Here is a 15,275-nt window from a genome sequence, read left to right as displayed (position 1 = left end):
TGCTGCTGAAAATCTTGCTAGCCTATTTAGGATCCTATTAATAGGTTTTCCTGGGTAGTTTGTTCACACTGCACAGCATCACGGAGTGGTAGAAACACACCACAGCTTTGCAAATGGAGCTCAGGCTCGTGCTTTCCACTGCTCTGTTTACACCTGTTCATACATTGTCCTTTCTGCCATTGCAGGACTGCCTTTCCAGCTCCTCCCCACTGGAAAACATTTGCTGAATAATTGTAAACAGATGAAAGCAAATTGGAGGGATTAGTCTTGAAAGGGTTCTACTCTTCTAGCTTAAACAGAGACAGGCCACTGCAGAATGAGTTTAGGTTGTAACAGGCTGTTCAAGAAGGATGAATCAAGGCTCATTGGTTATACATAAGAACTTATGGTTAGGAAAGTGCTGGCCCTAGTATTTGTGTGCAACATTACATGTTTTTATATTTCAGTAATGCAAAACAGCTATAACTGGGGTAAAAATAATCTTGTAGTTCCTCCTTGCTATGTTCACTTTAAAATTACAATCCAGCTTTGAAATCCACCAAAAGATACCCAAAAACTAGAGTACATCAACTACTGATATTCTAAACAATCTTCTCAATGAGCACCAAACAATGTCAAGACACTGACAATTGAGAAATCCATTAATTCCAGAGGTCATACTTATGCACCCAGAGGTGTAACTTCTTTGTGCAGAATCACTGTAAACAACTGTGTTAAAACTTAGTAAATCCATCCTGCAGACTGCTGAAGAGGAAACAATAGAGATTTACCTAAGGTCAGAAATGTCCGGATGAAACAACAGGCTGCTGAATGCTATGCTTCTAGCTGAACTGTATTTCTTCCTCTTACCATATTTCTTCCTCTTTTACACAAGAAGTAGAAAAGAATAATTTCAAGTTCTCTTTATTGTCTTTATTATCTCTTTTTTTTGTGTGATAATTACTGATTAACTAAAGTATGACTCTGTATCTTCTATAAATAGAACATCATTATCAAGATACTCCAAAATTATATTTCCACCATTGTACAACGGATAGTCTTTATCAGACAGCCATGTTTCCAATGTGTGCTCAAATGGCAAGGCTTCTCCAGAGGCAGTATGGCATAATCTCAACTTCTGTAAGACAAATAGCACAGAAATTGACATCAAGATTTGCCTATCTGAGATGCAAGAAGTGGGGTGGGGGAGGGACAAAAGAGAAAAAAAAAACCCAAACAAAATCAAAACCCAAAAAACTGGAAAATGTTTGTTATTGTTACTGATTTACCTGGGATGTTGATTTGTTGTTGTCATTTTTAAGGCTTGCTAAGGAAGCTGCAAAATCTACTACTTTGCCAATACTCCACTTATTGCAGAAGAACATGGGCTTGCTTTTCTCTTTGTTCCCCTTTGGTAGAAATACTTGAAAATAAATTCTTTCTGTCTAGAAAAACATAAAAAATAAACAAAAATTATTCACAGAAACAGCACACAATGCCAGTCATACACATCTAATAGGTTTTTAGTAAAAAACTTAAACTTCAACCCCAAAATTGCCAACTTAAACTTGTTCTATTCCATCAGGACCAAGGCCCCATTTTACTGCAGAATATAAATGACTGAGATTATCGACTCACATCCCCTCCAGCTGCAGGCACATATATGACGGAGAGTAAGTTCAGAAAGGTTTCACCAGAGCCCCACAGCTAGACTGTTATATATAGACAGACATGAAAAGGTGTCTGCCCTGGGTTTACTAGACAATAATGACTGCTCTGGGGAGAAAAAGGTGAGTTTAAATAAGCAGTGCTGGCTTTTGGCAGAACTGTAATGTCTCAAATTGGAATGCAAAGGTGGTTAAAACAGAACAATTCACCGTACTAGAAATGCCTGCTTCATTTCCAGTCATGGCCAGCTAATCCTTCATCCTGCTTTTCCTCCTTTTATGTACTAAATGCTCTTTCAGTATCTACTAGACTGAAACACTTGTTTAAGAAATTTCAAGAATGATCTATGAGGGAGAGATTTTGAACAGGATTGGGACAATCCCTTCTTCAGGTTTATTTCTTCTTGACATTCAACAGAAGACACAGCAAGCATGACTGGTATATTCATCAGTTCAGATCGCCCTTGCTGAGTCCAAGCCAGACACTATCAAACAAGACAGAAGTTTTCTTTTTAAAGGATTTATTTACATCTTCCCTAGAAAAATATGGAACTACTCTTCCCCCAGCTATGTTCATAAAATTGAGTCTGAATTTCAACCTGTGTATTCTCCTCAAAACTTTAGTGCTCTCCACACACACAAAAAAATCTTGAACATCCAGGAATATTACAAAGGGGCAAGGGAAGCTGGACCTGAATCTTGCTAAAATGTAAATGCCCACAACTTGTAAAACAAACACAACAGCCATCTTATTATGGACACATGCTAACATCACTCAACTGCAATCAGAGCCCTGACACCTTCCTACAGTTGCTCCTCCAGTTCTAAGGATGATGAGAGAGCCTCCCACAGTTCACTGCAACTTAATTCACAAAGCAGTTCATTCTACTGTTGCATCCTTAACTATGGGATATGCCTCCTGGAATTTCTGTGCCATATCCAAAATACCCATCAGTCAGTGACACAATAACTAACACTACTCTACAGCATGGCCCTCCTGTTTTGAGCTGATCAGTCTCCAGAGGGGTAACTCATATCAAGGTCTGGCACCAAAAGAAGCAAGCATCTACAGAAAGCTAATCTCAACAAAGAGGACAGAGAAGAGATATTTCTAAGATAGCCTGATTTTTCTGATCATAGAATAAGAAAGGCCAGGAAGGACCTCTGGTGTCACATGGTCCAAAACCATGCTCAAAGCAGGGGGAACTTTAAAGCTGGACCTTATAAAGGTAGATCAGGTTGCTCCAAGTTGCATTCAGTCAAGTTCTGAACATCTCAAAGATGAGACTCTGCAAAATTTTCAGAGCAGCTTGTTCCAAAGTCTGACCACCCTCACTGTGTTTTTTCTTCCTATTATCTAATTGGAATTTCATATCTTGCAGCTTGTGCCCATCGCCCCCTGTCCTTTTGCTGTGCACAGCCAAGAAAAATGTGTCGATCTTCTCTGTATAGTGATGACAGAACTAAAGTGCCAAAGACACATCCCAGAATCTTCATATTCAAAAAAAATCTGTCATCAAACTGGAACAAGCTGGGCAGAAGAAGGCTAGAAGGAGTCCAGGAAGAAATTTAAATAGAGGTCCTGAAGGTTAACAGACTTAATTTATCATGTTAGAATTATCACTATTCTAGATGACTAAACAATTAATATCCAAATGAGAAAATGAATAGTAAGAGAAATTAGCATACAGTAATTTTAGAGCTTACTGGCTTTGGAATTAGGAAGCAACTTTAAAAATTTTCTTGTATGTATCAAGGGTGGATTTTTTTAATTGTGTCCCACAATATTTGAAATTAATCACTTTTCCTCCAGCACATATTTATTAACATGGTACTATCTGTGAAGAATGCTACAAGCAGGTCTTTGTATTATGACTTCTGCCTCAGCAGAGTTATCTAATTTCTAAGCATGACAGAGTATAAAAAAAAGAAATTCATAAGAAGACTGAGTAATGGAATAGCTGTAGTTTTTTAAAAACAATAATCAAATGTACTTTACTAAGATAAGGCCTAACAATAGCACTATCACATAGAATGTTTTCAGTATTATAAAATCAATATAATAGGCCTAAACTTGGTGCACCCTGACATAACAATGTGGTAAAAAGTAATTTAAATACAGTTCTTTTAAGAGGATGCTTAAGTACAGATCTAAAGTGAAACCCTGGTTGAAAGAATCAAGTTGTTTCCAAACCCAACATAATCCTGATATATGAAAAAGACTTGAACACCAAGTTTGACTTGCCACAGTAGTGAAAAACAATTAGAAATCTGTGAAATACTTCAAGAACCAAAGAAAGGATGAAAGAAACATAAAACAACTGTCAAAACCCTTTTCCAACCCAAAGGCAGGAACAACTGACCTGAGGCCCTACTGAGAAGCCTCTCAGTACTGAGCATGAAAAGCATCCCTTTGAGATGAGTTTGCCATGTGTGACCAGTACCGCAGTTCAAACCTCCACATACAGTGAGCATAATTAATGACATTTTATAAGGCAAACAGACATTCTCTGCGACTGAGCTGGTCACAGATCAGTCCCCTCTCCCCTCCTCCTGATGGCCCTGAAGGTCCTGCGCACCAGGCAGACTTCTCCCCCTCCCTATCAGCTCCAAGGTCCCTGGGTGCCAGGCCAACTACTCCCCTCCTTACCGGCCTTGAAGGTCCCAGGCACCCGGCCAACCCGGTGGTGATGACGCCGTCACAGAGCAGGGAAGCACAGCAGCAGCACACAGAGCCCTGCCCATAAAATCAAGCACTTACAAGCCCTAAGCGGGACTTGGACCAGAACTCCTGCTGGACTGCAAAACCCGTGATCCCCCAGTGGCCAGGGACACCTCCACTGTCATCTGCTTCCTCGGAGGACTGAGTGAGTGACTCATATTCTTTTATGTGTTTCGAGTATAGATGATGACTGTGATCTTGACACTGCAAGCCAGGTATGAAGACTTGACCTGATCTGCAGAGGGTCCAGGCGATTAGAAGCCATAAGCTAAGCTGTGCTCTAAAATTCTCTGCTACGCTAGTTAGAAAATTGTGCTACACCGATTCTAATTATAAAAACCCTGTTCTACTCTGATCATAAATGTCTATGCTATGCTGATCATCAAAGTCAGTTAAAACAATAAATCTTTAATTGTAACTAGAACTTAATGCCGTCATCATTCTGCCAAGGATCCCCAAAAGAGCCTGCCTGTCCCCACAGTGCTGGATGACAGAATAAATTGGCGTAGTCGGCAGGATCCTTGGGTCAGAGTGATGACTGATTTCCCTGGTAAATGGACCTCCTGGAGCAGGGGGTTTACAGAAAATGGATGGCAAGATCCCAAGTGGGACAAGAAGCGGCTAGAGGCAGTAAGTCGTGATCCAAATGCTGTATGGATTGAGTTTATAAATGGAAGGATATGTGTAAAGTGAAGAAGGACAGACAGAATGAATGAATGTGCTGGGCATTAGTTGCAGTATGGAAAAATTGAGAACGAACGAGTTGAAAGGTTAGAAGAGGAAATTATAAAGTTGAAAGGTGAACTGTCAGCGAAGGATTTAGAATTAAGTATAACCAAATTAAAGGCTGATAGCAAGTCTGGAAAAAAGAATGTATTTTGAAAAACAGTTAGTGCCACAAGTTACAGGGAAAGCAAGAAAACATAGTGAAAAACTGTTAAAAGGTAGTGATATAGACCCCATAACGTCTGTGTAGCTATGTATGATAGACTGGGATGGAGACATTTGGGACAGCTCAGGTGAATCTGATGAGGAAATAATTGATTCTGTACCAATACGACCCCTGACTAAAGTAGAAATGACTACTGATGACCCACAGGGGAACAATCCACAGAGAAGGGACACTACTAATGTTCGAGATTTTAATGTGGATTATTTGTGAAAATTCAGGCAATGTACAAAAAATGACATGGGCAGTCAATAGTTAAATGGTTGTGACCCTCTGGCATGATAAAGCAGCAAGAGTATCTCTGTATGAGAGGCAAAAGACTTAGATTTAGGTCCTGGAATTTTTCTCACTGTCAGAGGGAACGTCACTTGAACCTTATCGACCTCAGCTATTCAGTGGGCAAGAGGCGTCTGTTACCAAGATCGGAACGAGGAACCTACAATTCCTTGGCAGGGTCCAGATGAATTGCAGGAAGCATAATTGCAGGCAGCTATTATAAACTTATTACATCGAGCTGAAGCCTTAGGTCATGAACCTAATTCTTGGGATATTCTTGCTATGTCCTCTGATTTGAGGTTTGATGGAAAAGGAGCTGCAGGGTCAGAGAAATTAATCTTTATGCAAAGACGCCAGGGTTTACCTGCAGAAATCCCTTTTTCACAAGCGCTCCAAAAAATGCAAGCACTAAGCCCTGACCCTCCCATACGAAGGGAGCAGCACTGGGTCCTAACTCCTTTGGTACCACCTGGAGGTGGAACAAGTGCCCCCCACGGTCATCAAGCCAATTTAAATAAATAACATAATATCATCAGGAGACTTCCTAATCAAACTGAAAGCGTGCGATCCAAGCAAAACAAGTGGTGGTGTGCCTGCATAAATCAGGGGTACACTGGTGACTTGCTCCATGATTTTCCTACCAAAACCCTCCAATTGCTAGCAAAGGAAGAGGAAAAGGAGGAAAAGCTATCCACATCTCTACCTAGTCCCCCTCCCATAAATGGAAACCCTTCTAAACCACAAAAATATCCTAACTTATCTCTTATCAGAGTGCAGTATCAGGGAAACTAGACAAGGGGCTTGGACTGGCAGAGGTACAAGTGGCCTTATCTTCAGGACTGAGTCCAACCCTTTGGGCCACAGTAAATGATAAATGAACGGCTGCTTTCCTCGTAGATACTGGAGCACAACTATTCATGATTAAAGTAGAATCATGTCCTGGAGCTATTCCTCTGAAACATCAGAAAATATCAGTAACCAGAGTAAATGGAGCAGTGGTTCTTTATTGAATTGTTAAGGTAAAATTGGAACTTCCCTTTTGCCTTCCCCTCGCCACCCAAAAATAGCAAATGCAACAAGGAAACCTAAATATATTGGGCACGGATATTCTGTGAGCTGGACACGGGCAACACTAACCCGGCTACTGAAACAACTGATGAAGAAACAATGTGAAGGCCCCAGCCAGGAGGTCACCTTTTTGGGGACCAAATAGATAGGGGGTAGGAAATAAGTCCCCTGGTCCACTTGGCAAATTGATTATGTTGGACCTCTCCTCAAACACCTGAGGGGTGGTGTTATAGCCTTACTGGAGTTGAAATAGTAACAGGCTTAGCGAAAGTTTTTGCTTGCTGGTAAACTGATGGTCTTACCCCTGTGGCAGGATTTAATCACTGGTTTGCTGACACTCCCATGCCCTCTGCTGTGCAGTCTGACAATGGCACTCATTTAAAAAAAACATTTCCAGGAATGGTGTGAACCTCAAGGAGTTGCCTGGGTGTTCTACCTGTCCTACAGACCCCAAAGTAATGGCACAGTTGAGAAGTGGAATGGTCTACTAAAATGAGCTCTAGGGCAAAGTTTATACACAGGAAAAGGGGGTAAAGCCCTCCCTAAAGCTGTTTGACGCTTAAGTAACTGGCAGTCACCTGCCAGATGCCCAGTGGAACAAGCTCATTTTCTATCTCTCCAACCCATAAAATGCCTAAAACCCCCACTGTCAGCCCATCGTTTTTCTCAGGATGACACTGTTCTTATTGACTATCTTTTGATGGTTAAAATATGTCACTTTACTAACTCCCTGAGAAAAGGGCATACGGAAAACTGTTTCTAAATGGGGACTCCCTTTAACTTTCACTGAGGCTTGAATAATTCCCAAGAATGAGTAATTTCTTATCACTTCAACGATACTTGGACAAATTCTTTGGCCTGAGCAAACCTGAAGTGCGCCCAAGGAATCATCACTTCACGTTCATGGAAACCTCAACTGTGAAAAGATGATCACAACACCCCCTGTATTGTACTTCCCCTTATTTCTACCCTCTTCCTCCCTATTTAAAGAATGGGATGATAATTGCGTCACTCAATTCATGAACACAATTTCTCAAATGGGTAATGAATCAAACTGTCGTTATTGTTTACACCACCCTCAGTCTTCAGATGCTAAATCTGGGTGGGTAGCTGAACCTGCTCCCAAAACATCTTGGTACCAACCTAAGTGGGCATACTCACTCCCCAACCCTCCAAATTATCTAACGCAACCTTTAAGGCACATTGTTATGATAAGACCCCATGGTCCACTGCAGTGTCCCAACACGCAAATTCACCCTGGGTAGGAAAAGCAAGCAATTGTGATTATACCCTCCTCTACGATCAGACACAAACTCAGTTTCAGCTGATATGCTATAATCAAATCAGAGTTTGTAATTAATCCAATTTAAGAACCACAAGGATCTGTAAAAACAAATCAGTGATTATAAATAATACTGTTTTAAATATTTTGTCACCCTGGAGTCTCACAGCAACTGTTAATGGCACATTTTGCCAAAAGTACTATAATCTCACTGGTCCTAATTCTACGTTCTACAGAGTAATGATTGGTCAAGAACTAACGACAATTGGACAATCTGTAATTGGAGTAACACATCTGGCTGTATATACACCAACCCTTTTCACACCATTTGAATGAGCCCATTCACCTGCTTAAATTGGATCAACCTGACAATGAAAAAGAGGCTCATCAATGGTGTGAGGAATGTTTCCCTAGAAACTTTACAGTACCAAAGCAGTGGCCCACCATTTCAGCATCCGGATGGTTCTGGCTCTGTGGCGCAAATGCCTATAAAAGTCTGCCACCACAATGAACAGGTACTCATACTGTAACGTGTCTTGTGGAATGGTGGGAATTTCAATTTCCCCATGCATTTCAATTAAAAAAAAATAATTTCTACCTTTTTACACAACCATTACGCTGTATGCTATAAGCGTGTTGTGATCAATCCCTTGGTAAAAGGAATGACAAAATTCCATCAGTTTATGCGTGCATTGTTTCCAAGTTTAAACATTGAGGAGCTGGAAAGAGCTATTGTGAATATTTCTACTATGCTTGAAATTGTCCAAAATGATACTGTAGATACTTTAAAAAATGTTTGCAATGAGAAATTAGTTTGCTTTCACAATTAGCGACTCAAAATCATTGGGCCTTGGATTACCTTTAGCATCACAAGGTCTATTATACTGTTAAACATCACTTGCTTTTATACTAACAAATCTAAACAAATTGAATATGATATAAACATCATTCAATGACAAGTTCATACTTACCAAATAGCTCAAGAGCAACTCTTCTCAGGTCTACCCGCTGACTGGTTTTGGCTGTGGTCCTGGCTACCTGACTTCAGAACATGGGCCTGTCATGTTTTCTTAATATTAACTCTTATTATAGCTGCTAGAATTACATTATTTTGTGCTATATCTTACTTTAAAACTTTATGCATATCAACTGCTAAAATCAATGTCTTATACTCTCCTCTCCCCTCAGATGAACAGCTTTCGAATAACACATGGCCACTGCTGCCACAGAGCCCTCTTTATGAACCTGTTGCTAAGCTGTAGGCTGTGGGCAAGAGGTGATGATACCACCACCATTGGTGTCCTTCCCTGTTCATGATGGTGTCAAGGCGTGGGCTATGTGTGACCCGTACCGCCTGCTCCTGACCCCTGGTAATACGGTTAGCATAACTAATGACATTTTATAAGGCAAACAGACATTCTCTGCGACTGAGCTGGTCACAGATCAGTCCCCTCTCCCCTCCTCCTGATGGCCCTGAAGGTCCTGCGCACCAGGCAGACTTCTCCCCCTCCCTATCAGCCCCAAGGTCCCTGGGTGCCAGGCCAACTACTCCCCTCCTTACCGGCCTTGAAGGTCCCAGGCACCCGGCCAACCCGGTGGTGATGACGCCGTCACAGAGCAGGGAAGCACAGCAGCAGCACACAGAGCCCTGCCCATAAAATCAAGCACTTACAAGCCCTAAGCGGGACTTGGACCAGAACTGCTGCTGGACTGCAAAACCCGTGATCCCCCAGTGGCCAGGGACACCTCCACTGTCATCTGCTTCCTCGGAGGACTGAGTGAGTGACTCATATTCTTTTATGTGTTTCGAGTATAGATGATGACTGTGATCTTGACACTGCAAGCCAGGTATGAAGACTTGACCTGATCTGCAGAGGGTCCAGGCGATTAGAAGCCATAAGCTAAGCTGTGCTCTAAAATTCTCTGCTACGCTAGTTAGAAAATTGTGCTACACCGATTCTAATTATAAAAACCCTGTTCTACTCTGATCATAAATGTCTATGCTATGCTGATCATCAAAGTCAGTTAAAACAATAAATCTTTAATTGTAACTAGAACTTAATGCCGTCATCATTCTGCCAAGGACCCCCAAAAGAACCTGCCTGTCCCCACAGTGTGAGTGACAGCCATATGGCAGGCAAATACATTTGTGCTATAAAATAAAAGAATTTGACCCGACTGCTCCAAACTCGACACAGACACCTTATAACAGACATAAGACTAGTGAGATGTGTTTTTGGGTACCAGGCTGAAACAGATGTATAAACGCTTGTGGTCTTAAAGAATTAAATCCAAAACCAAACTGAGGGTACTAGATGAAGAACAAGAAATTTAGAAAACTTCCCATTTCCTTTGAGAATTCAATTACTGAAAATAAACATGACTGACCTGAGGCAAGGAGTTGTCACCACACGCATGCATTTTCAGTTTCATTAATGCCACTTTTGCTGCTGTCTCACTGTTTTTCGCTCCTTTACGTTTTTTGCTTTTTGCTTCCTCTTTTTTTTTAGAATCTGAGAACAATATTATTCCTGTTAGTGTGATGATTCAGACTGTCTCTTGAACATATCCTGGAATTAGCCTATCGGGCCTCATCGTATCTCCAAGGTTCCCATCTTTTCATGTCCTTTTCATGTCCTCCTGAGCCATGATATCAGATCCTCCAAGAATATTTGGAATGGTTACAATTCCAGCAGAACTTCTTTACACTTAAAAGCAGCTGAACACTATTATGAGGTGAACACAGGTTGCACAACACAAACATATATGAATTCCTAAGTTTCTACACCTATAGCCATCACAGCGTTCATATGGCAACACTTTCAGGTCCTCCTTTCTACACATAACCACACTGTCCAGTTAGGCAGTGCAGTTTATTCTCTTTTATGTCGTAGAGCTTGTTTAAAAGCTGCAAACATTACATTGTAGACTCACAATTTTTTGCCATCTTGGTTGTGTAGGTATAATCCCAGCAGCTTGGCATGTGTACCCAATACAACTGCATTATTTGTACATGAATTAATATGCAAATAATAATGGCTAGGCACAATTAATTACATTACTTGTAGAATGAGAACAAGACAATAATTCTGCAAGAAACCTGAGCCCTATTTAAACTTTAAAGATTCTCTTTATATGCTACTGTTGTCTTGTCTCAGTCTAGATGAACAGTATTATCTGCTGACATGTGAGTTTAGGGCTATTTAAACAAGGAACCCTCATCCTTTCTTCTTACTTGGCCAAACCTGAACCCTCAGAGGAGGTCACAAGCTCAAACAGCCTTATGAAGAAAATTGTAGAATATATATCCCACTGTACTTGCCTATAATATGTTTAACTAGCTGCTGGGTGGCAGCCATTCGAGGTTTTGGTGTGTCCAGTTTCTCACATTCATGGTCTGATTGATGCCGGTGTCTGTAAACAACAGTGTAAAACTTTTATTACCTTTTCCATACACTAATGAATGAGTATTGATGTTTAAACACTCTGTTCCACTCACCTTAGACAAAAATGTTTTTCACAGTAGGGACATAAAACTGGCAAAAGCTCCTTTCCATTGCAGTCCTTGTATGAGCATGAATAAGATCTGTGCTGACCTGGTTTCACAGAATCGTTTCTGGTATTCACCTAGGCATTAGTATAAAATATTTTGTGTAAAGAAACAGATACCACAAATACAAGTCACCACCACAGCTTTCCAAAAGAACTGTGTGAGCTCTCCCTTCTATGGGCAAAACTAGTCCATTGATTCTCTCCTACTTTTGTCCTGGTTAAGTTTAGCTCAGAGTTAGAAAAAGAACCATCATCCTACTCAAACTCAATTTACTTCTGACAGGCAGAAGAAGAGCAGTTTCCTTTCTGTAAGCTTGTCACATTCTCAGTTAAATAATTCATGCTTACGTACTATGTGTATATATCTAATCTGAAAATAAACAGTTAAGTTGCACAGAATTTTAATTTTAAGGTAGTCATATATTATTAGATTACCTCAGAACATCCATGAGCATCCCGGCTCCTGTGCTGAAGGCTTTGTGACAAAAGAAGAAAATATCACACCGTTATCAGCATTTCAGAAAAAGAAAACTACATGTGAAAACATTTAAGTGTTTAAAGAGTGATCTGACAAGTTTTACCGTGGGAACATTGCAATTAAATAATGAATCTCCAAAATTTGTTCTGACCTATGCATTTCGCATCTTGAATAAATTGATCATACTCTTCCCGAGTATGTAAAACATTTAGCTCTTGGAATTTATGCCCCAAGATAATAAACCATTTCAAGAGAATAAGAACATTAGCATGCTTAAGAATTCAGATCAAAACAACTGGAGGGTGTCTGTTTTAATGAATTTTGAATCACTTTCCACAAGAGCAGAAATCCCTTAAAGGCTTCTAACATGTTAAAGTGAAATCTGCCCTCAGTTTATCTGAGCTTATCTCAGTTGCCTCTGCTTATTTGAGATGTAAATCGAAGTGCAGGCCCTGATTTGAACCCTGGAAGAAACTTCAGTTTCTTTTCTACAAGAAAAAATACTTTCCCCCTGCCCCCGCCCCCCGCAAAAAAACCCAGTACAAAACAGGGTCTAAACTAGATGCCTTCCAAAATAATCTACCTGTATTCTAGAGATATTCCCACTGATTTCAAACCTCCACAACAGCCACTAGGTAAAAAGGTGGCAAGTTCAATAAAACAATTATTTTTTAACTAAATGTATCTGAACTGAATCACATGCTAAATTCATTTAGGTCTACAAAACTGCCACACTGAGATCTTACAGGAAAGACCACTTAATTTCCTTTAATGACAGGGTCACCCATCTAGTTGACATAGGGAAGCCAGTAGATGTGCTGTTTTTTGATTTTAGCAAAGCTTTTTATACTGTCTCTTACAGTATCCTTCTGGCCAAAATGTCCAGCACACAGCTAGACAAGCCCGTAATACAATGGGCGAGCAACCGGCTGAGGGGTTGGGCTCAAAGAGTTATAGTAAATGGGGTTACCTCAGGCTGGCGGCCAGTCACCAGTGGGGTTCCCCAGAGCTCAATTTTTGGGCCAGTGCTCTTTAATGTTTTTATAAATGATCTGGACACAGGAATCGAGTACATTAAGTAAGTTTGCCAACAATACTACACTAGGAGGAGCTGTGGACTCCCTCACAGGCAGAGAGGCCTTACAGAGAGCTCTGGATAGACTAGAGAGCTGGGCAGTCACCAATCATATGAAATTTAACAAGAGCAAATGCAGGATTCTCCACCTGGGATGGACTAATCCTGGTTATACATACGAATTGGGGGACAAGAGGCTGGAGAGCAGCCCCACAGAAAGAGATCTAGGGGTTTGGGTTGATGACAAGTTGAATATGGGTCAACAGTGTGCCCTGGCAGCCAAAAGGGTCAACCATGTCCTAGGGTGCATCAGGCAGAGCACAGCTAACCGGTCAAGAGAGGTGATTGTCCCACTCTGCACTGCACTGGCGCAGCCCCACCTCGAGTACTGTGTGCAGTTTTGGGTGCCTCAATGTAAGAAGGACATCAAAGTATTACAGTGTGTCCCAGGCAGGGTGACCAAGATGGTGAAAGGCCTTGAGGGCAAGACTTAAGGAGGAATGACTGAGGTCACTTGGTTTGTACAGCTTGGAAAAGAGAAGGCTGAAGGGTAACCTCATCGCAGTCTACAACTTCCTCATGGGGGGGAAGTGGAAGGGGAGGTGCTGATCTCCTCTCTCTGTTGACCAGCAACAGGACACAAGGAAATGGAATGAAGCTGCGTCGGGGCAGTTCAGACTGGGCATTAGGAAAACGCTCTTCACCGAGAGGGTGGTCGGTCACTGGAACAGGCTCCCCAGGGAAGCGGTCACGGCATCAAGCCTGTCAGATTTCAAGGAGCGTCTGGATGACACTCTCTTAGTCATGTGGTTGTTTTAGGTAGTCCTGCGAGGAGCAGGGAGTTGGACCTGATGATCCCTATGGGTCCCTTCCAACTTGAAATGTTCTATGATTCTATGAACTTACCAGAAGACACCTGAACAGCCATCACATACAAAGGGGAGAAAATCTGTAAGAAAGAGATTTGGTTTCAGTTAAACATGGTCCTTGTATTGCTAATAGTTTCTAGCTTAATTTTTACATTAATAACTTTTGCTTACCTATATCATGGGGTAGGTATCTTAACTGCATCTACCAAAAATCATCCAAAAAGCCAGCACCTCCTCCATTTGACAGTCTTGATGATCCTGCTCCTTCCTCTCTACGCTTCATATCTTACATACCATCCTTGTGTAATTTAAATTGCACATACTTCTTAAGTCTCTGCACACATCCCCCTCCTACTGCAACAATTCTTACAGATAAAATCACTTCACTGTCAGCTGAACTCAGCCATGTCACCAATGGCAGCAAATGCCCAACTCCTAGGCCATTACTCCATTTCTTCATCCTTCAGATTTGGTCTCAATGGACCACCACGTGACTGGACTACAAAGCTCAGGTCATGAAGATCTCGGTCACTTCCTCTGTAAGGCTGAGTGGTCTCGTCTGACAGCTTTCAGTACAAACGTTTCTGCTGCCTTTCTGAAAGGCCACATTTTTATTAGCACCACTTCCTGAGATCCGTGAAGGCAAGCAAGGGTAAAGAGTGGAAAAACGGTTGTTAAAGCAGGGGATGGACCACCTGGTGACACAACTGAAACGACGGGCCCTGGCGATGGGTCCTGCAGCCCTGCAGCAGCACGGAGAGCACCCCAGAGGGGAGGAACCACCCCGCGGCGCCCACCACCGCCGCCACCGGCCCCGCCGCCGCGGCCCCGCCCCGGGACCCGCCCCCGGCCCAGCGGCCCCGCCCCCGCCAGCGGCGGCCCGCGGGACGCCGGACCCTGTCTCCACCACCCCGACGGATCCCGCCGCGCCCTCCCTTACCGAGCTGGCGACAATCCGCCACCCCGCAGTGCTGTCCCAGCTCCAGCTCCGCCATTTTCCGCGCGTCGCAAAACGCGAGGGGGGAGGGGGCGGAGAAGCTGCAGAAACGGGGCGCGCAAGGGCTGTCGGGACACTGGAGGGCTCGGCACCCCGCCCGCGCGAGGGCGGGGCCGGTATGCAGCTGGGGGCCGGCGATCCCCGGGCGGGGCCTGGGGCGGGGCGCGGGGTCCCGCCGGCGTGGGGGGGTCCCGCTGCGGCCTCGGCAGCGCTGGGCACCGCGCCCGGCTCAGGGACACCTGCGCTGAGCGGCGCCCCGGGGTTCCGGGCAGCCTAGAGCCCGGCGCTGGCGCTCTCCGTGCATCAGGCTGCTGTTACTGGGGCAAAAAGTATTTTTTGTGTCTTATTCTTGCCGTTAGTT

General features: G+C 42.8%; 1 protein-coding gene across 4 annotated transcripts; it reads right to left on the bottom strand.

The window, feature by feature from the left end:
• Nucleotides 1-887: 887 nt before the first annotated feature.
• ZFAND1 (zinc finger AN1-type containing 1) lies at nt 888-14,983 on the bottom strand. Of its 4 annotated transcripts, none has more exons than XM_074816770.1 (9): nt 14,858-14,956; nt 14,089-14,544; nt 13,955-13,997; nt 11,931-11,970; nt 11,443-11,570; nt 11,266-11,357; nt 10,332-10,456; nt 1,269-1,424; nt 888-1,117 (listed from the first exon to the last, which is right to left on the bottom strand). In XM_074816770.1, the coding sequence occupies exons 2-9, from the start codon at nt 14,117-14,119 to the stop codon at nt 947-949; spliced, it is 786 nt and encodes a 261-aa protein (XP_074672871.1). In that variant the 5' UTR covers nt 14,120-14,544; nt 14,858-14,956; the 3' UTR covers nt 888-946. The 4 variants fall into 4 exon arrangements, with proteins under 4 accessions (XP_074672871.1, XP_074672880.1, XP_074672858.1 ...); XM_074816779.1 differs by having other exon boundaries at nt 14,089-14,512; XM_074816757.1 differs by lacking the exon at nt 14,089-14,544 and having other exon boundaries at nt 14,858-14,983.
• Nucleotides 14,984-15,275: the final 292 nt, after the last annotated feature.

Source organism: Strix aluco, chromosome 1 (assembly GCF_031877795.1).
Source record: "Strix aluco isolate bStrAlu1 chromosome 1, bStrAlu1.hap1, whole genome shotgun sequence".
Lineage (NCBI taxonomy): Eukaryota > Metazoa > Chordata > Aves > Strigiformes > Strigidae > Strix > Strix aluco.
Note: the sequence above shows the minus strand (reverse complement) of the source record. Positions and strands in the feature narration are given on the sequence as shown.

What these genes read in the sequence shown, in the direction of transcription:
- ZFAND1 (XM_074816757.1), bottom strand. Translation starts at nt 14,912, where the DNA reads ATGGCGGAGCTGGAGCTGGGACAGCACTGCGGGGTGGCGGATTGTCGC. An exon ending in GCTAGTTAAACATATTATAG is followed by an intron (nt 10,457 to 11,265) that starts GCAAGTACAGTG and finishes TATTGTTCTCAG; the next exon opens with ATTCTAAAAAAAAAGAGGAA. An exon ending in GTGACAACTCCTTGCCTCAG is followed by an intron (nt 1,425 to 10,331) that starts GTCAGTCATGTT and finishes ATGTTTTTCTAG; the next exon opens with ACAGAAAGAATTTATTTTCA.